This window comes from Dysidea avara, chromosome 9, assembly GCF_963678975.1.
Source record: "Dysidea avara chromosome 9, odDysAvar1.4, whole genome shotgun sequence".
NCBI classification, from domain to species: Eukaryota; Metazoa; Porifera; class Demospongiae; order Dictyoceratida; family Dysideidae; genus Dysidea; species Dysidea avara.
The window spans coordinates 20,855,868-20,875,925 of NC_089280.1; the positions used below are offsets into that span (position 1 = coordinate 20,855,868).

The 20,058-nt window shown below is 36.6% G+C and overlaps 1 protein-coding gene and 2 long non-coding RNA genes across 4 annotated transcripts in view; 1 reads left to right on the forward strand and 2 right to left on the reverse strand.

Annotated features, from left to right (window-relative positions):
• Nucleotides 1–10,290, reverse strand: part of LOC136266764 (sodium/calcium exchanger 1-like) — an 11,816-nt gene extending 1,526 nt beyond the window's left edge. Inside the window, exons 1-11 of one of the 2 annotated variants that reach the window (XM_066061786.1) lie at nucleotides 10,175–10,290; nucleotides 10,051–10,120; nucleotides 6,017–6,049; nucleotides 5,795–5,905; nucleotides 5,600–5,736; nucleotides 5,448–5,539; nucleotides 5,322–5,390; nucleotides 3,758–3,895; nucleotides 3,499–3,704; nucleotides 2,166–2,303; nucleotides 2,000–2,119 (exon numbers count right to left, since the gene is read on the reverse strand). In XM_066061786.1, the coding sequence (XP_065917858.1) occupies nucleotides 2,000–2,119; nucleotides 2,166–2,303; nucleotides 3,499–3,610 (370 nt within the window). In that variant the 5' untranslated portion in view covers nucleotides 3,611–3,704; nucleotides 3,758–3,895; nucleotides 5,322–5,390; ... (4 more) ...; nucleotides 10,051–10,120; nucleotides 10,175–10,290. Of the gene's footprint in view, nucleotides 1–1,999; nucleotides 2,120–2,165; nucleotides 2,304–3,498; nucleotides 3,705–3,757; nucleotides 3,896–5,321; nucleotides 5,391–5,447; nucleotides 5,540–5,599; nucleotides 5,737–5,794; nucleotides 6,740–10,050; nucleotides 10,121–10,174 lie in introns of those variants that run through there. The other variant, XM_066061787.1, reaches the window with a different exon arrangement.
• Nucleotides 10,291–10,300: 10 nt separating this feature from the next.
• On the forward strand, nucleotides 10,301–11,883 carry LOC136266766 (uncharacterized). Its single transcript, XR_010706276.1, has 2 exons — nucleotides 10,301–10,358; nucleotides 11,125–11,883. It is a non-coding gene; the product is annotated as an uncharacterized lncRNA (long non-coding RNA).
• A 4,292-nt stretch (nucleotides 11,884–16,175) lies between these two features.
• Nucleotides 16,176–18,611, reverse strand: LOC136266502 (uncharacterized). The gene is made up of 3 exons (XR_010706138.1): nucleotides 18,413–18,611; nucleotides 16,506–16,633; nucleotides 16,176–16,414 (listed from the first exon to the last, which is right to left on the reverse strand). It is a non-coding gene; the product is annotated as an uncharacterized lncRNA (long non-coding RNA).
• Between the last annotated feature and the right edge of the window lie 1,447 nt (nucleotides 18,612–20,058).

The following is a 20,058-nucleotide window of genomic DNA, read 5'->3' on the forward strand; positions in this document are numbered from 1 at the left end:
TGCTTACTGTAATTTTCTAGAGTTTGTTTGTGGCATCACAATGCTCAAATGTTTTTTATATTTTCAGTTTATTTTCTGACAGTCTATTATGGGAGTTGAACTTTATTTCTTACTGCCACTCCCTACAGGCTGCAGGGTTTCCTTGTTAATTCCAGGGTGGATTTAGGATTTTGTTATAGGAGGGCACACTGGTAGAAAAGTGCCACTATCACTCTGACTCTGCAAAACAGGAAGTATGAGCCTGGGTTTGGGGATAACCCCCCAGTAAATCTTGCTTCTTGAGATCAAAATTTGACTGCAAATTAGCACTGCAAGTTTCATTGAAGTTTTACATTGAATGCATAGCTAGAACAAATTTATATCAAACATTTAACTAGCTAATAGACACAAATAACTATCCCACACTAACAGCACATTTCTCTGGCATAAGATGATGGATAGTTTCAACATGGTCAATTCTGGGAGGGGTGGCATGGCCTCCCACTGAAAAAATCTTGGGCAGTATAGATTGGCTTTAAGTCATCAAATTGAAAAAATCCTGTAGCATCTGTGAGTTGCACTCCCAGACCCCCTGAAATTCTACTTTATATTGCAGATATAAGCGGTGGAGACGAGGGGGCCCAGGACTTTTATGGGACAATTTTTGCAAGAAAAATCAAGATACTCTAATAGAACAGTCACAGTATTCAGAGAAGCAGTGTAGCAGGCTACTTAGCTACACACGTGTAGTTATAAGGAGATATAGTTGGTGAAGGGCAGCTATTGTCATCAGGTAGTTACTTTTATTTATTTTTTTATTATTTTTTTTTTTGGTCTTCACCTTACAGCTGGCCTGGCCCCCTTACTCTTTGGCCTGCTCCACCACCCCTGATTGCAGACACACAACAATAGTCGGCTTGAGTGGTCTGCTTTTACTGGCTGCTTTCTCAAGCACAATGGAAATCTGTATGAGCAGTCTGGGGCCTTCTGATCAACCTGGGGATGGCTGTACGTGGCTGTACAGTGGCTCCATGCATGCATGGTTTTGAATAAAGATCTGTACTGTTAACATCTTTTCATTTTAGTCAGTTTTGAGACCTGAATGGCCCATAATTTGGCCTGTGCCTTCCTTTTTAATTTTGTAAAACAGCCTGATCTTCAAAAGTGCAGGGGCTAAGCCACTTCAGGCATTGAAATGAAGTAGGGGTGCCATTATTTTGGAAGGTATAACCATGACAGAATATACAAAAGTTCCTTCAATGGATGTTGGCACAGTAACATCAATGATTTGGTATTACTAGATGGCACAGCTATGATGAAACTGCATGGACACTACACAATTGTAAACGATTTGCAATAGTGCTTTAACTGCCATCTTACGTACCTAAAGTATTGTTGTGCAAGTCTATATACCCTGTGATTATAGGATGAACCCAAGTCTACTACCACAAAAGTAGGCCAGCTTCTATTGTTCACATTTTCAAAGGTTTTTGCAATCAGAGTAATTTTATTGCTCTTATCATGTTACAAATGGGTACCTTTCAGTTTGTATCTGATTTATAAACATTCCACCCTTAGGCCTCAACTCTCAATCATCTTGTTTACAAATCAGATACAATCCTCAAGGCTGTTTTATATGCAATTATTCACATGTATATAACAGACAGTTGCTGTACTCACTATCATCATTTGTGACCGGATTTGCGATAAGGTACCTTTTCCACACATTTGACATACCAGCAAACAAAATGATGTAACACTTGACTCCTTATACTGATTAACTTGCTCTTAGTATCACAATGTAGCCAGATGCTGTAGCTACATTCATTGAAAAGTTCAAGCAATTATATGCCACGATCAAAAATTTATGAAGCTTTAAAGTTCAAAAAATGGGTCAAATTTTGTGTGTGAAAAAGGTACCTTTTCGCAAATCCGGTCACATTTGTTATCAGCACTTTAGCACTACAAACCTCACAACTGACAACATGTCGTGGCAATGAAGAACGAACAATAAACATACGGAACTTCTCATTTCCTTCTAATATGTTGTCATCAATTATTGGAACATCAAATGAAACAATGGTCACTCCAGCAGGAAACATGACAAAGTATGGTCCAGAACCATAATCAATGCCTCCTCCTGTATATACATTAAAATGTTGTTGAACATGATGTGGTTTGCTCACCAGCTGCAGAAACTGCTTTATCTATCACTTGTACAGTAATATTGGTAGATGATGGATTAATAAGAACTAGTACAGGTTGGACTACTCCACTGTTTTCCTCAGTTTGGTATGTGGACTGGTTAAAGCTGATGGTTAGAACTGCACAAACAAATATGCACAAGTTAGCTGAGTCTATCATTACCAAGTTTGGATGGACATAAGGTTATGATAAAAAAAAGAAAAAGAATGTATTACACACATATGGGAATGCAAATTTAAGGCAACATAGTGCAGCAGTGAAAAGACTGCTGATGTTACGTAACGTCAAAAGTTATTAACCATCTATTACTACAAGACAGAATATCACCTGGTAATTTCAATATTTATAATATTGCATTTTAAGTACAACTGTAGGAGAAAATGCAATATTATAAATACTGAAATTGCTAGGTGATAACACCAATATTTTCCTGATTTTCTGATGCTAAATCATGTAGGTTGATAACTTGTGATGTTACCTAACAGCAGCAGTCTTTTCACTGCTGCACTATGTTGCCTTAAATTTGCATTCCCATATGTCTGTAATACATTTTTTTTATCATAACCTTGTGTCCATCCAAAGTACAGACAAAGTTGGTAATGTTGTAGCAGGAAATTTTGATTCAGTGGAATGGACTGGAAGGGAATGCCGTGTTAAACATTTCCACACTTATGTTCACCTCTTTATAAAACTATTTCTTCACCTTCTTATATTTTTATTACTTTTTGTGGTTTTCAGTTGAATTATAAAGCTGGAAAGTTAGGGAAAATTATAATGATACAGTGGTAAGGGATTTGGGAGATTAGGTTTATAGTAGGTCCCTTGTCCAAACCAATCTTGTGAAATTTTGTTATGAGGCTTCTATCTACAGATTCTAAAGTGTGTAAAAAGAAAATAGCTTTGTGGTGACTTGATCCACAGACAGTTTGCAGTCTAGGTAAGTTCCTGAGGAGCCACATGAACTGGGATCCAAGATTTCCTCTGCATTCAGTAAGTACTTAAAACGCAACATATATACTTTCACAGGAATGCTTGAATTGTACATGGTGTACTAGACAGATATAGAGTATGTACCATCACTCAAAAATAAGAAATATGCTCATCTAAGTACAGGCTAACTTGATTGAGAGTTATGTAATGTGTTGTACAGAAAGGAATAATTATGATGGCATAAACACTTCATGTATATGACCTCAGAAACATTAAAATAATCTGCTGCCGGCCTTGTGGTATAAAAGGTTTATTTACTATTGGAGCAGTATACTATTGCTATTGTCAGAAATAATCATCAAGACCATACTACTGTTCACTTACAGTCATCATTCATTATAATCACTGCAACTTTACAAGTAGTGACACAAATGATATTTTGTGGTAGTGAAGATTGCACAATAAAGATACAGAACTTTTCATCTCTTTCTAGCATATTATCACCTATTATTGTTACATTGAATGGATGTTGATTACTCCAGCAGGAATTGTGACATTATATCTTCCGGAGTTATAGTCATCATCTCCTCCTGTAATAATCCAACTGTTAAAATGTTGCTAAGGGTGATGTTAGCTTACTCACCAGTTGCATGTACCACTTTATCCCTAACTTGTACAGTAGTATCAATTGGTAATGGGTTACTGAGAACTAGAACAGGTTGAACTACTTTGCTGTCTTCATTTATTTTGTATTTGGTCTCATTGAAGCTGATAGTTATCGCTAAAATGAACAAATAAATCATGTGATACCATCAGCATAATCTTGAGTGACTAATAACAAAATTGTATTTGAAGGGATGGGTTTAAAACGTGAAACCAGATGTGATAGCTGAGACAGTACAGCAATGATACTAACAATATTCTTGATATTGCATGGCATATTTGACATATTCTGCCAAAATTGTCAAAAGCACCATAATGAATGAACTATGTGTCTATCTTCTGTAATTAATTTTAATCTATGTAGTTTGTTGTGTACAGTGGAACCTCGATTATCCAAACCCCTTGGGACCAGGGGTGTGAAACTGTGCATAAATAACCTTAAAATAATACATCACTTTTTTAAATTTTACTATTATCAACTACCCTAATAGAACAGTCATTATTCTAATAGAGCAGTCATTTCAGTAGTTCAGTTAATGAAGAATCAGGATAAGTGGGGTCCAGATAACTGAGATTCCACTGTTTGCATGATTTGTAGCTGTACGTAGTTGGACTGTTGATATAAGCTTCTGACATACAATTAATTTTGTTTGCCCCTGTACCATTGTATTACCCCATGTACTTGCAAATTACATCATAAAGCCATTATTATTATTATTAGTAGTAGTAGTAGTAGCGGTGGTATTAACTTGCTGGAAGGGAGCAGTTATGTTGATGCAAAAAACTATTCTGTACACAAATCCAAGCTCATCCTTGCTTCCAAGATGCAGAGTGGCAAGTCGTATGCACAGTAAAAGACTTCAAAATGGCCCGGGCTTCATGACTGAAGGCAGAACTTCAAAATTATGATACTTATAAGAAAAGATGATAATTATAAGATTGTTTTTATAGCCATTATGTATAGATGTGCATTTTTGCATTACAATATCAGTCCTTTTACAGTTTGAGTATATGAACATGAAGGGTGTCCATTATTGTTGATGACAACTAGACTGAGCAGAAAGTTTGCCAAAAGAGAAAAGGCAAAAAGTCACAGTGACTTGCAAAAATATAAGTTAGTTGTTTCCATCATGTCAAGTTAACTATAAGTATGCATGTACTTTTGGTTAAGACTCTGATTACAATGAACAGACTAGAAAGAAAATCAAGAATAAACATGTTACAGACTCAATTGTACAGTACGTAAGGTTTAGCATCACTTATTATGGGCTGGGAGTCAGAGTCTTGTAACTATAATTCAGAAAAACTCCCATACTCAGTAGTGTCTTTATCCTTTTAGCTGGATGTAGTCTAGGAGTGTGCCAAAAGAGCTACAGCAGCTATAGGATCTGGAATATTTCTGTATTTAACCCAAACTTAAACACATTGATTTCTTGCTACTGACATAAACACATTCTGTTGAAGTGCTATCCTATACTATATCGTACTGTAGACATCCAAAAAGCTATAATACAAGTATACTGCATGTACTGTAAGAAACATACCTTCTTGTAAGCTAGTAGTAGTAAACATGTTTGCCCAAAAAAACAGTAAATTGATCCACGAAAGCAAACCTGTGATAAACAGCATGGACAACTCAGCATATTGTTGTAAGAGTGCACTCAACTTACCTGAAATGAATGGATCCAGTACCAAGAGGTGGTGCCTTCCATGTAAGAATGACTGAAGTTTTCTCATTTCTATTAGTGTGAGTAGCAGCTGTCTGTGTAGAGAGCATGCATATATTTAATAAGTGAACTTTTATGCTTGCTGTTGAACTCACCTCACCACTACACTGAGTTTGATAGTCAGTTTTGTCAGTGTCATTAAAGGTTCCAACAGGAGAATTATCAGCTTTTGTTCTTCCTTGTATCATGAATCCTTTAAAATCTGGATTACTTGAGCCACCTTGAAGAATTACTATTTTTAAAAAACCACTATAAATACACAGAGGTTTGCATTTTACTATTATGCTTACTAGTATAGGTCTCTCCTGGAACATAATGATTATAAGAGAAATCACTGAGGTTCACTGAATATGGTAATAGGTCAGCTGATGGAGTTCCAACATGTTGAGGAACTATATCCACTGTAAAGTGCTAATAATAATAATAATAATATCAGTGCCAGCTTTACAAGCAGCTACCGGTGCCCCTTCAGGCCTTCCACTAACAAGCATATACAACAAGATGTTGCTTACCACCAAGATCCTTACAACGCAAGAGTAAGCTGCCTGTATGATTCAATAAAACAACTCTATGAATGCAAGTTTGCCACCACAGTCAGTACACTATCTGTGTATTTTCAACTTAACGTGGTAAAACCAATGGCCTGAGTACATAAGTCTAGATTTCTGTTTTACAAGTAAAAGTACCTACAAACAACTGATATATCATGATCACTCAGAGTTATACATAAGTAGTTATCTACATAAATGTAGATAAGGCTATATATTAGCTGTACCAGATTATATTCCTGTCCAGGCAATGATAGGAGTTACAGATGATAGCTACACTGTATCAGGCATTAAATTGATTACCAGTATACTACATCGTGTCAATGACATAAGGTGTATATAGGACCAGTGTCAGCACTGGTGGCTAGGGTTTAGTCTGATATAGCATCTAACAGGGAAAGATCCAAGGAGAATAGTATAGGTACTTGGAGCAAGGGTCTGGTTGGATCCAGCCTCTGGAAGTAGTAGTATTTATTTGTTATACTTTCTGTGTTGAGTTTTAGTGGTTATAACCCAAATGTAAAATTAATTGTGACTATGATATGGACATTGATTGTATGTGGTGATTTTTCTATTAAGGTATTTGACTGTTCTATTAGAGTATCTCAATCTTGTCTGAACTTTCCTTGCATTATGGGCCTCTAGATCCACCACTGATGGATTAAAAGCAGTCTACACACACACACACACACACACACACACACACACACACACACACACACACACACACACACACACACACACACACACACACACACACACACACACACACACACACACACACACACAGGTACATGCACGCACACACATACACATACATCAATACATGAATACATGATGCACAGACAGCCAAAGATATGGACATGGTATTATGCATAGATACACAATTTACAGTAGTAAATAAGGCTGATTCCACCTAGATATATAAAATCTATAATCTCAGTACTGTTTTATACAATGTTATTGCTACTGTATATGTTTAGTGACAGATGCCAATTGCAAATGAAAATATTTTTGATTTGCTGATGCTATTTAACCGGTGCAAGTAAATCAGCTTGGTAGACAAGCTAATATACACAGATCAGATGGACATGTACAGCCTAGCTGTGTTAGTAATATTACTGATCAATGTCTTGAAAAATGTACTATGCGGGTAGTTATGTGTCCATATTGAAAAATTGATATGAAAGTGTATACAAAAGATTATAATGTGACCCAATTTTGAAAAATATCAGTCTTACTGCCACATGTAAAATACATAAAAATCTATACTCACATTTTATTTATTTATTTATTTATTTATTTAGCTTTACAGCATGTGTGCAAGTAAAATCAAAATTGCATGCTGAAGGTATGCCAGCAACAGGTGCTGACATCCAAGGTGAAAAAAAAAATTAATAAATAAACAATTTTAGTTACCGTTAATTACAAAATTATAGTTACAGTTCATTGAAGTTTACGGAGATAGGCACACTGGTATGTGTCACCACTAAAGCATTTATGTACCTGTTAAAATGTTTCACAGAATTTCTTGCAATTCAGGGTACTGACTACTGATCTAATCACTGTAAAACTGATTATAAGTTTGCAATGCTTTATTTTAATCCAGTTGTAAAATGTGACATTAAGGCTGATTTTCCAAAATCCAGTCACATATAGCAATTAGTAGTTTTAATAGTTGTCATATATTATAAACTATCATATACGTGGCTAGAAAACATATCATATTACAACATGTGACATAAAATTGCATGCCAAAAGCACTAACTGCTGTACTATTAACAACAGCATCACATATCAACAAGAGTTAATTGTGCATGCCCTTCCTACTATTATTAACTTTTGATATTGGTCTAACTATCAAAAATAGTATCAACTTATTATTAACTGTAGTATTAATCTTGAACCAACAATTTGTGGTATTAATTGCTGAGCTAGCTCCTTTCCAAGAACAAGCCATGCACAGCTGAAACTTTAACAATACAGAAAATCAAATTATCAAAACCTTTCACTGTTGATTATTTGTGCAACCTGTGATTAAAGATTCAGTTAACCTTGTTCTTCTTGTATAGAGGGATAATACTTCCATAGTATACAATACCTTTGACTGTAGCAGATGGTTAAAGTAAAAACTTCCTCCCATCCTACTTCAAGTATTCAACAATTTGTATCAGTAAGATACATTTTTTATAAATGCAACACCTTGTAAGAATTTTCTCAACTCACTATATAAAGTACCCCACAACACTGCACATCTGTTCACCATCACAGAACTATTTTGTAGCTAATAATTTTTTTGTTATGACAAAGTTAATGTACTACACTGCGGTGTCTGCTGTACCAATCAACTGCGTAATGATCTGCAAAACTTTAACATCATGCACATATAAAGAAATTGGTTGTAAAGCAAGTCATTTTAATACAGATCAGTATATCTTAATTGCCGCACTATAATATTAAGATTGTATTATTGACTTAGCACTTGGTGGTCAGTTGACTTTGGATATAGTATATAGCAGGAAGGCATTACATTAATACATTCCTTGAACAGACTTCTTTACTCCTGGAGAGTGCAATGAATATTGAGTTGAAACATCTACCATCATGCAGTAAAGGGTGGTTCACTATCCTACTTTATATATTAGTGCTGTTATCTTTGGAAGTTTGGTAGTTACACTTGAAGTACGACAGATTTCCCATGCGTGGTTAACAACAGCTGTACAATTATGCACATGCAGTGTATTTATCTGACATCAGTGCAACTGCTGGTAACTCACTCTAAAATTCTTTGCAATGTTTCCTATATGAGTTGGATTGTAAAAGCAACTACAACTTTGAAGCACAACAATTACAATAGTATCTCACCCCACTGCAGCTTTGATTTAATATAGAATTATATGACAGCATGACATGGATATTTGTGTAGTGTGTAGTTTAAATAATAGTATTATTTGTTAATACTCAGTGCAGCAGGCTATCAACACTGATCATAACTAAACTGGTTGAGAAGACTTTGACAGTGACATATACCAGTATCTTTTATGCACCACAAACATGACTGACCCTGTGCCACTCCCATGGTAGGCGATTACCCCAGTTTTTGACACCAGGTCACCAAGTGCACATTTAACAACTGGATAGACTAGACTAATGTGAATAAAGTTCGTTGCTCAAGGAAACAACAGCATCCAGGCAAAACACAGTGACCATCAAAAAGTGGCCAAAAACTATTTGCCTAAACCTTAGACCAGGAGGTGGTAGCTATTTCTTAGTAAATTGTTAATGTAGCTGAAACTATGCAAACAAAATATTAGCATTTATGTTTGAAGTATACTGTCATGATTGTTCGAAGAGAAGGTGATAGCAGAGGGGGAATGCTTAAAGGAGTTGGGGGATACTCCCCAGGAAACATATCTATGACGAGTCTGAAATTAATTTGCAAGAAATGATTGAGATCTGGAAATAGTTTTTAAGGAAATAGAACACTGAAATGGTCAGTTTTAAAAGCACTATGCAAGTATGCTTATAGTTGCTTATTTTGTTTTTAACGCAATTTAATTAAATGAAGTAACTATGACTAGATGGGCAATTTTTAAACAAATAGTGGGGAGACTTTGAAAACAGTTATCTTGGGTCAAATCCCTGTAAAAGTGATGAACACAAAGTAGATTTATATTTTTTGCTAGATGTGAAATCTCCTGGATGACCAAAATAAATAAATATATTATGTATGCTAAAGCAACTGATAGTCAATATCTATATAGCCAGGGTGTAAAGGATCTATGATATAGCTATAGTGCAATCTATGGTGCAACACATAGCTAACTAGTTATTCAGCTACTCACTGTATTGCACAATACTAGTGATCTTCACTGAATTAGTTAGCTATATACATTACAGCTAGCACGAAAAACATAATAATTATGTGCCTTCACATGTGCATACGCCATAGCTACTATAAAATGCTATTAGCTAATTTACGTGCACATTATACTTACTGTGATAGGCATTCTAACTGTTGATTGCTAGCTATGTAGGACAGCCACCTCACACTGGAGCAGGAATTTCCTAAAATGAGACTGTAAACTTGCTTTTCGTCATTTTGTTAACTATATAACTTACGGTACTCGGGGGCACTTTCCGCTTGCGCACGTAAGTTGAGTTGATTCCCACGCACTTCCGCTTGCACACGTGAGCAGTTGCCAAGGGGGTTGATTCACGTGACCTAGTAGCCTAGTCTATATGATTATGTCATTGTAAGAAGATAGAATTACTACCTGACGAGCTACTTGATAACTTTCAGAAGGTGAGGAAAAATTTACAAATGCATGACTTACTACAAATTGTACAATTCTCCTTAACTTGCCTATCACTTTAGTACGGATTATTATTTATTATCAAGACTCACGGTAGTGAGTCGCGAGGTCAAGAAGCACAAAGCGCTCGCCCACAATAATAAACACGACCACTACTGTGAGTCATTTACATGAGGGATCGATTATGCAATCTTTTAAAATCCGCATGGCGAAATCTCAGCCTTACTAAAAGATTCCACCTCGAAACCAGGGGCATGTAACCTTTGTATAATAAGTAAACACCATACGAAAAGTCAGGCGAATTGTTGAAGTAGTTTGTTCCATCGCCCACCCATTTACAATGCATTAATAAAACATGATTATTTATTCAAATGCGAATCGTTTTTTTTTTCATTTTCTTCGTCATCGTATCCCATTGGTAGGGTCCGCAACGTGAAAAATGAAGTTGCAAGAAACAAATCCCCGACTATCGTAGTATGTTACCCTTAGTACCCCATCACTAATACTACCCTTGGTTTGGAACTGAGTTCCCTTGTTGGAGCAACACGCGGATTTTAATATCTCACGTGATTGATCTTTATTTATTTATTTATTTTCCAAAAATGTGCAGCCTCAGTTTGAGGATTAACGCACATATGAAACATGCATACAAAATGTTTTACAATATGATTGATTATGGGATTACTGATTGGTAGGGGAAAGTAATAATAATTTCAGTTGGTACTTAAAAATTTGTAATGATTGTTGTTGGATTAGGTCAGGTGGGAGTGAATTCCACAGTCTAATTGATCTAGGGAAGAATGAATTACTGTACTGATTGGTCCTTGCATAGATATGATGAAATCTTTGATCATGTCCTCTGGTGTTAGAAGTGACAGGGATTAAATCAACTGGGGATATATCAATGAGATTATGAACAATTCCATGCGCTCTAAAGAAGACGTCCAGAGCTCCCAGATTCTGAGTGTGATATCAAGTGTTGTTGGCCTACCAAACCATGTATAGAAGTGAGTAAAATTTTTCCTGTGTTTTCCAAGAAAGCTGATTTTCTGCGGATGGATCAAGAAATTTTTTCGTTCGAGGTGCTCTACCAGCCAAGAGAAGAGAAGCCAATCCTATCACATAAGATGGTAATGAAGTTGGATGTATAAGTATTCTACACACCAAGTTTGAAAGAGCTGCGATCTTTCTAACCATCTGGCTGGCAGAGATGAAATTTTCAGTGCAATGATCTTCAATGATTTTGGTGGGTTGCCTCCTTCCTACTGTTACAAACTGTCTTCCTAGGAGCTTTAAATCAGAGGAAGATCCAGAAGAACATCTGAAGTTTCTAAGAAGTGGTGAAATCCTTGACTTTTAAAGTTAAAAGGCGAGAAGGCCATTGCAAGTTACTACTCTAATAAAACATTCACTCTATTAGAACAACCATGACATTTCCCATCTTCTATTGGTTGTGTTAATTGAACAGCTGTAGACAAGTTGCTTAAATTAATAAAAGTTGCACAGTCATTATAATATTACTGTATAAATAATATAGATACAGATCAAAGGCCTTGTGTATGTATTTATTATTGGTACTGTGCAGACCTCCATTAGGGAAAATAAAGCATAGACACACACAAGAAAACACATATAAGCACAAAGCATACAACATTTTAGTCTATAGCTGGGATGTATGTGAGTGTTGTTTGTATGTGCGTGCGTGTGTGTGACTATATGTATGTATGCATGTATGTATGTCAATAATCCTACATAACCTAGTTAGCAACTTCTTCAATGAATGTTTAGGGCAAAGGCTATAGCTTTAAATCACACTGAAGAACACAACTATATGTATAATCTGCAATGTTTGAGGTGCATATTTCACTTTGACATCCTCATGCAGTATGGTTGGAAGATTTTTGTACAAGTAATGTAGTCTTCCAGAGATGACATCCCAGACATTCTGCTATGTATGTACATGATGATAGAATTGCTGCTAGTTTTCACTAATTGTTGCATGACATGTGTAGTTAGTTATATACTCACTTAGTTGTAATTGTAGGAGTGCATCTAGCTATAGTTTCATTTGAAACAATGTGGTATATACTTTTAAAAGTTACACAGTGTTAATTTATAGCATTAAAATTTCAATTTTGTCATTAGCACTCTCAATCAAGGTGTTAAATCACAAAAGTCTTCTAGGATGGAATTTCAGACCCCTACCATGTAGTTGATTTCATGCTAGGACCTAAGTGTTGCTCTTTCCTGTTGCACACTCATCATCTCACTCACATTACTTTGGAAAGCAGTGACCAAAACTGAATCGTCCATGATAGCTGTGAATCTAATGATAGTTCATGGAATGATTGGCATTATAATTTTAATGCAGCAATAGTAAGGGTGGATGAGACACCTTTATTTAGGAGGGTGAGGGGAGGGGGGTGGGATCTAGATTGATGATGCCATGGTCTAGCTGTAAGTTGAAGACAAAAAAAGGTCACTACCTGCTGGCGATAGTTGCCCTTCACCAACTAGACTATATCTCCTTATTTATAACTACACACGTAGCTTGCTACACTGCTCCTCTAATGGTTCTAAGAATACTATGACTGCTCTATTAGAATATCTCAATCTTGACTGCTCTATTATAGTATTTCAAATTATTGATGCTATTGAGCTAAGCTATCCATCACAGTGTCAGATAACTTTAGGGAGAAAACCCCCACAATTTTTTTACAGGGGTTACAGCTCCCCCTTCAAGGAATAGACTGTTTTACCATAAAGTTGTGTTAACAACTTTCAAGTGTATCACAATAAACACATACTGAGCTTGTAAGTATAAGCATAAGTAAGCACGTTTATCACTGCAAAGACTCCTTCATAATTATAACTCTATAATAATTATCTATATTCGTGACCAGGCCTGCGAAAACAGGGCATGTGGGCACAAACTACACCCCATCACACTACAGGTCGTATCTCAGTAGTGGAATAGTATATTTGCATTCTGTAACTTGTATCATGATGCCAATTAAATGCGTACTAAGAGCTAAAAATTGCAATATCATAGCATAATGGTACAAAAAGTTATGAGTGATGAAAGTGTGAAAACGTAGGCAAAAACCACGTGCCCACATGCCTTATTATCGCAGGCCCGGTCACATTCAGTAGTTGCATTGTGCTCAAAAAGCAGACAAATTGCCAGGTCTTTCATTCCTTATTCAGCTCCTGCATCCATTTTCCACATCCTATAAAGCTATGCAGTGAGGCATACCATACCCGCATGCTAGGTCACTTCAAAAACAAATTGTGTGATTAGTCTATTACATTACGCACATGCATGCAAACAATACACAAATCATACATGTGTATGACCATACGCTTAAATAAATAAACACAATCACCAGTTTCTTATCCATCAATACGCTAAACATTGTGCAAGCTTAATAGCCAATTATTTCTTTACAAACTAGTTAGCTGAATTGGTATCCCAAATAATTTGTATGCTTTTTAGTCTGCTCTAGCCATGCATTTATTGACAGCTTCTTACAGCTGCACTCAAAAATCAATGGAACAAAAAATTATTGATATGATAAGGGAAACAATGACAGGCAGAGATGCAAAATTAATAGGTCTAGATGAACAGAAATTTGGCTTCATTAAAGCAGATAACATTACAGATTGATGAGTATTTTCAAGATAAGTTTGCTATTTTGAACGGGTGTTGTTACACAGAGCAGTCCAATGTATATGGACCTGTGACAAGCAGAAATCAATACAACAGGTTAAATGTATTCTTTGGACAATAAAGTACACTAACGTGTTCAAGGAAGTATTCAACCACGCACATCTCCTTACATTTAACTATCAAGTGCTTACAATTGAATGTAAAAAGTTCCACTTTAATTAGCCCATACATACACAGATTTCATCTGGATGCATGCCCCAGGACTCTGAGACAGTACTTTGGGTGGCCATTTTCACTTTAAAAATCAAGCAGCTACTAACAATTGTGATTAATTTTTACAAGAATTGACCACCAAAACTGGGAGACCATGGCCTTGTGGTTCCCTGCCCTATTTTCACTACCTGTGCAAAACATGATAAAAAGACACTGTAAAAACATGTGTAATCTACTGGTCTACTACACCTATAAAGTAATAGACTACTCACATTGACAAATAAAACTGTGAAGCTCTGCTTTACCTCTATCTCAGTCATGAATCAATAATTTCACAAACTCATAGGCCATATACACAGCAGCATTAAGGTATTATGGCTATACCTACATTACTGAGTTGTTATTTGCTTAGGCAGTTGCACGAGATACATTATTATTATTGTTAATTTTTGTATAGAAAACCAGAAAATGTGAGATTACCTGAGCTGGTTCTGCAATAGAGTGCTCCAGCTGATACAAAATGATTACTTCATAGCAAATGAATGGAATGGATTTCAAAATTCAATACTATTAGACTCTCCAGCAACTGCATCTTAAGATTTAAATTTCCATAAAATGCACAATCTATACAGCTGTTCAATTGACACATCCCAAAAGCAGATGGTAGTTGTATACTGAACTACATGGTTTTTCTTATATAATATTGAATGTTCTATTAGAGTAGTAGCTTCCAATGACCTTTAAACTTTAAAAGTCAAGGATTTCACCACTTCTTAGAAACTTCAGATGTTCTTCTGGATCTTCCTCTGATTTAAAGCTCCTAGGAAGACAGTTTGTAACAGTAGGAAGGAGGCAACCCACCAAAATCATTGAAGATCATTGCACTGAAAATTTCATCTCTGCCAGCCAGATGGTTAGAAAGATCGCGGCTCTTTCAAACTTGGTGTGTAGAATACTTATACATCCAACTTCATTACCATCTTATGTGATAGGATTGGCTTCTCTTCTCTTGGTTGGTAGAGCACCTCGAACGAAAAAATTTCTCGACTCCATCCGCAGAAAATCAGCTTTCTTGGAAAACACAGGAAAAATTTTACTCACTTCTATACATGGTTTGGTAGGCCAACAACACTTGATATCACACTCAGAATCTGGGAGCTCTGGACGTCTTCTTTAGAGCGCATGGAATAAAGATCAATCACGTGAGATATTAAAATCCGCGTGTTGCTCCAACAAGGGAACTCAGTTCCAAACCAAGGGTGGTATTAGTGATGGGGTACTAAGGGTAACATACTACGATAATCGGGGATTTGTTTCTTGCAACTTCATTTTTCACGTTGCGGACCCTACCGTTGGAGCGATTTTCTTTCAACCATGAAGTCGTGTTGTAAAAAGCTACAGCTATCAGGGGCTTTTTACACAATGTATGTGTACATTTAATTTCGCTAAAAGTTGCTTGTTAGTTTATGAGATCGCTTTTGTGCTCTTTGAAGATTCAAACTTTCCGCCATGACGTCGAGGTGTGAGGCGCCCGCCTTAATTCCCAAACCCAAACTGGGCAAGGTCATTAGCCATAGTGAGCTGGCTGATTTGATAGACACTGTGCTGTCAACTCTTGGTTTAATTGTGAGTCAGTCCAGTCACTGATTTGTTTTAAATTCGCCACAGTATGCCTCCACTGACTCGTTATATATAGCGTGACTCCAGCCCACGCAGGGCCATACATAGCTATAGCCAGCTGTTTCATACCCGCTGTAGTGATACAGTTGAAGTAATTTACTACCCGTGCACGTCCCCAGCCCTTCATGCCTGTGAAACTTCAGTGTTCACTTAAAATGCCAGCATCAGTGCATCACCTTTCAGTCACAGCACTTCGTAGACCCTATGCAACCACCCACAATTATAGAAATTCTTTAATGACAGCATGAATATATTGTAATAGTAAACATTTACATTATGATGATCCCATAAAATTTTTAAAAAAAAGAGACTACAATAGCACAAGAAGCTAGATACACTAGTGTTTGACTATGAAGTACCACCAAGAGTACATAATATAGTAGTGGGGTCTTGGTACCATGTATTAATTTGTCTTCACCATTTGCGTGATTAGTCCATTGACTATAAACTCACCCACCAACAGTCACAACATCAGTATCCATCCTGCATATACAGAAAGGGATACAGTATGGTAAGACACAGAACTAAAAACATGTAATCATATAGTCAGACTAACATGTCAACAAACACTTACTTCCACTATTACGATTATTGTTAAAGTGAGCATCCAACATATAGTCATTCCCAAGATGTATTCAGCATACTGCAGCAGTTGATGACCAATTATGGAATACATTACTTGACTTCTTTTGTGGTTCTCACCTACATTGTTGACATAACAATTTTTGTTGCTAGGAGACATATAAACTAGGAGGGACTAATGGTTATAGCATAATCGTAAACAAGTTACAACAGCAAAGGAAATTTTAATAAACCAGTAGTGATTGGATAGTTGATAGATAAAATAGAATACAATCTGTAGTTTTCTAGTCCTGATTGTTTGAGAATAAGCACATTAGCTGCTATAAGCATGAAAAAAGCAAGACAGACTAAATTTTAATGCAAAGTTTATGATGCAAACTCATTATGCACCTATACCAATGTGTTACCCCACCACCCCCCTTGGATGTAAGTGGGCTTTACAAGGGGAATTGACATGAAACTGCTGCTTCACTATGGGGCGTTTGACAATCATTCATTAAGCACCCAAGTATTTTTTTCTACGCTATGTCAAATCCCCCACGTTTCAACTGGAGCCAATGGTGGGGATTTGACACAGTAGGTTTGTCCTACCGTGGGGCATTTAACATTCGGTTGTGCCCACTATACCCCCATATATGCCCAAAGGGGGGGATAGTAGGGCAATACATTGATACGTGCATTATATATTATGGTGCATCTACAGTGGTGAGTAGATTAAGCCCGTATCTTGCGGGCCTAAGCATGTTCCTCTCCTGTTTTGAAAAATAATCTTTTATTGCCTGCCCCTAACTGGAGTTTGCCTGACACCTTCAACATCACAAAAAGCTATCTAAAATGGTTAATTTAGCTTTGACCATTAGCAAAGTACAACACTCAACAATTATATCAGAGTATACATAACTCTATATATCTGCCCAGTTACTATATAGTAGGGTCCATGGTTGTCTCAGATCTGCTCATATTATTATCACATCAATCAATTGATGCATAGTAATTACAGTATACTGTATGTACGCATTGAGCTGAGCCCTCAAAAATATTAACTCATTTGTAGTATTGACTTACCCGCTAATCATTCAAATGCCTGACGCAATAGTCAAAGTTTTCGCCATACATTATAGGAAGCCATAAAAGTATATAGACTATTAACCTTTCCTGAACTGTTGGTGGAAGCATAGTCTCGCGTGGCCAGACCGCTTTTTTCCATGTATTGGGTAGGTCTGGTGCAACTCCAATAGCTGTTTACTTCTGAGCCATCCCCAGACACTGGGGACGCTAATTGAATAACTTTGGCCGCAAAAGGAGACGTCAATGACGCCAGTAAGTAAACTCGAGATGGCTTCGATCTGTTTATCCTTTAAATGAATCTTAATTTGCTCTGATGTCTCTTTTAAAGCATCTTGAAAGTTCATCCTCATCGTGTAACAAGACTCACAACCAGAGCAGGAGTATTAAGAACATTTCATTGTTTTACTGATGTCATGGCGCCTCCTTTGCGGCCAATGTTATTTAATTAGCATCCCCGGGGACGGCTCAGAAGTAAACAGCTATCGGAGTTGCACCAGACCCTTTTTTCCCCACCCAATACACGGAAAAAAAGAGGTCTGGCCACGCGAGACTAGTGGAAGCACTTGTCTGCTCTTGACATCTTTGTTATCATCACCAACCACCTTGGTTGGTTGAAACGTTGAGAAAAAAATCCTCTTTCATTTTTAGCTGTTTTCTCAGGGTTCAGCTCAATTAACTTGTTCGCGGCTAGAACAAGCCAGCTACGAGGCTCTGGCCACACAAGCATAGTATATAATCCCAGGAAGCTACTATGGCATGGGAGATTCCTGTCTAAAATTACGACGGTAGTTATATAGCCGTTTACAATGACTTTGCTATACACGAACTTACCTGGCAATTCGCTGGGAGAATAGTGTGATGCATTCAGTACTGTCAGGCTTCATGTCCATTCCGAGGCATACATTCAGCAACAGCTCGCAGCTGATTCGGCTCCACTTGTCACTTCGACTAGACTAGTTATATCACCAACCCACTGCTTCAGCAAGAACGTGTAGCCTCGACTTTGCCGGTTCTTATTTACGTGAAACATCACGCGAGATATCACGTGAGTCCGTGCGGGAATTTGAACACTATTTTCACAGTTTAAATGAATTTTCTTTTAGCAAGTCACTTTTAGTAGCACTTCTAAACACTGAACTTGGATGCTTTTACTACTAATTTAGCTAGCTAATCTGTTGCTGAAGCTGTTATCATAGATTATTATGTATGCATGCATGCAGTGTCTCCTATGTAATATAATACCATAGAAAAGGTATATATTATCTATGGTAATACCCAACTGTATGTTCTCTATTCAACAAAAAGTAGTGATATCCTGTGCCAAAAATAGCCCAGCTGTAAAACAAGGCGAGGCCAAGAATGTACAAGTACATGTTCATGGAGTAACTACAACCAAATAACATGATATCAAAATCTGGCCAAGAAAGCATTTACAGTATAAGCACTTTTGTGCATTCATTTTCTATATGTTTCACATTATCACATCCAGCTAGTTGTATATGTGTGCTTGCAATATAAACAATACTACTAAGACGATAAAAGATATTACACTGCAGTGGCGGATCTAGGATTTTTAAAAGGGGGTTTCTAAAAATTGGTATAGCTAAATAAGGCACCTGATGACAATTATCCAGAAAATTTAGAGATTTTAGAAGCTCTGAAATCAGATTTTAGGCTATATTTTTAGTTAGCGATTACAATAAATTCAATGCTTTAAACTGTAAAATTAATAGTTACTAAATACTATAGAGTAAATGTGGTGACTACAAGCTGTAGCTTTGATTGCTCTATAGGAGTAGTCACTTGATTGCTCTATAGGAGTAGTTACTTGACTGCTCTATTAGAGTATCTCGATCGTTTTTAATGCAGTGGGAGATGAAAAGTGAAGTGTTGCTGAAGGTTTAATAGCTATAAATGGTGTTAGTTAAGTGCAACTGCATGCATGCTATGGTATTATAGTTGTTTGCTATGACAAATTGTCAATATAACAATTTTTATGTGTTGAGAATGCCACTAAGCTAAATTTAAAGGGGGTTTCTGTCGAAACCCCAGAAACCCATCTAGTTCCGCCGCTGCACTGCATTGTTACCAAAATTAATTTAACTAAAAATTTACAATTGGTTTCTACTTGGCCATCTTTTTGCACTGTATATTAAAATAAAAAGATGGCCAAGCAGAAACCAATTGTAAATTTTTAGTTAAATTAATTTTGGTAACAATGCAGTGTAATATCTTCTATCGTCTTAGTAGTATTGTTTATATTGCAAGTACACATGTACAACTAGCTGGATGTGATAATGTGAAATATATGGAAAATGAATGTACAAAAGTGCTTATACTGTAAATGCTTTCTTGGCCAGATTTTGATATCATGTCATTTGGTTGTAGTTACTCCATGAACATGTACTTGTGCATTCTTGGTGTAGCCTTTTTTTACAGCTGGGCTGTTTTTGGCACAGGTTATTATTATCAAGTCT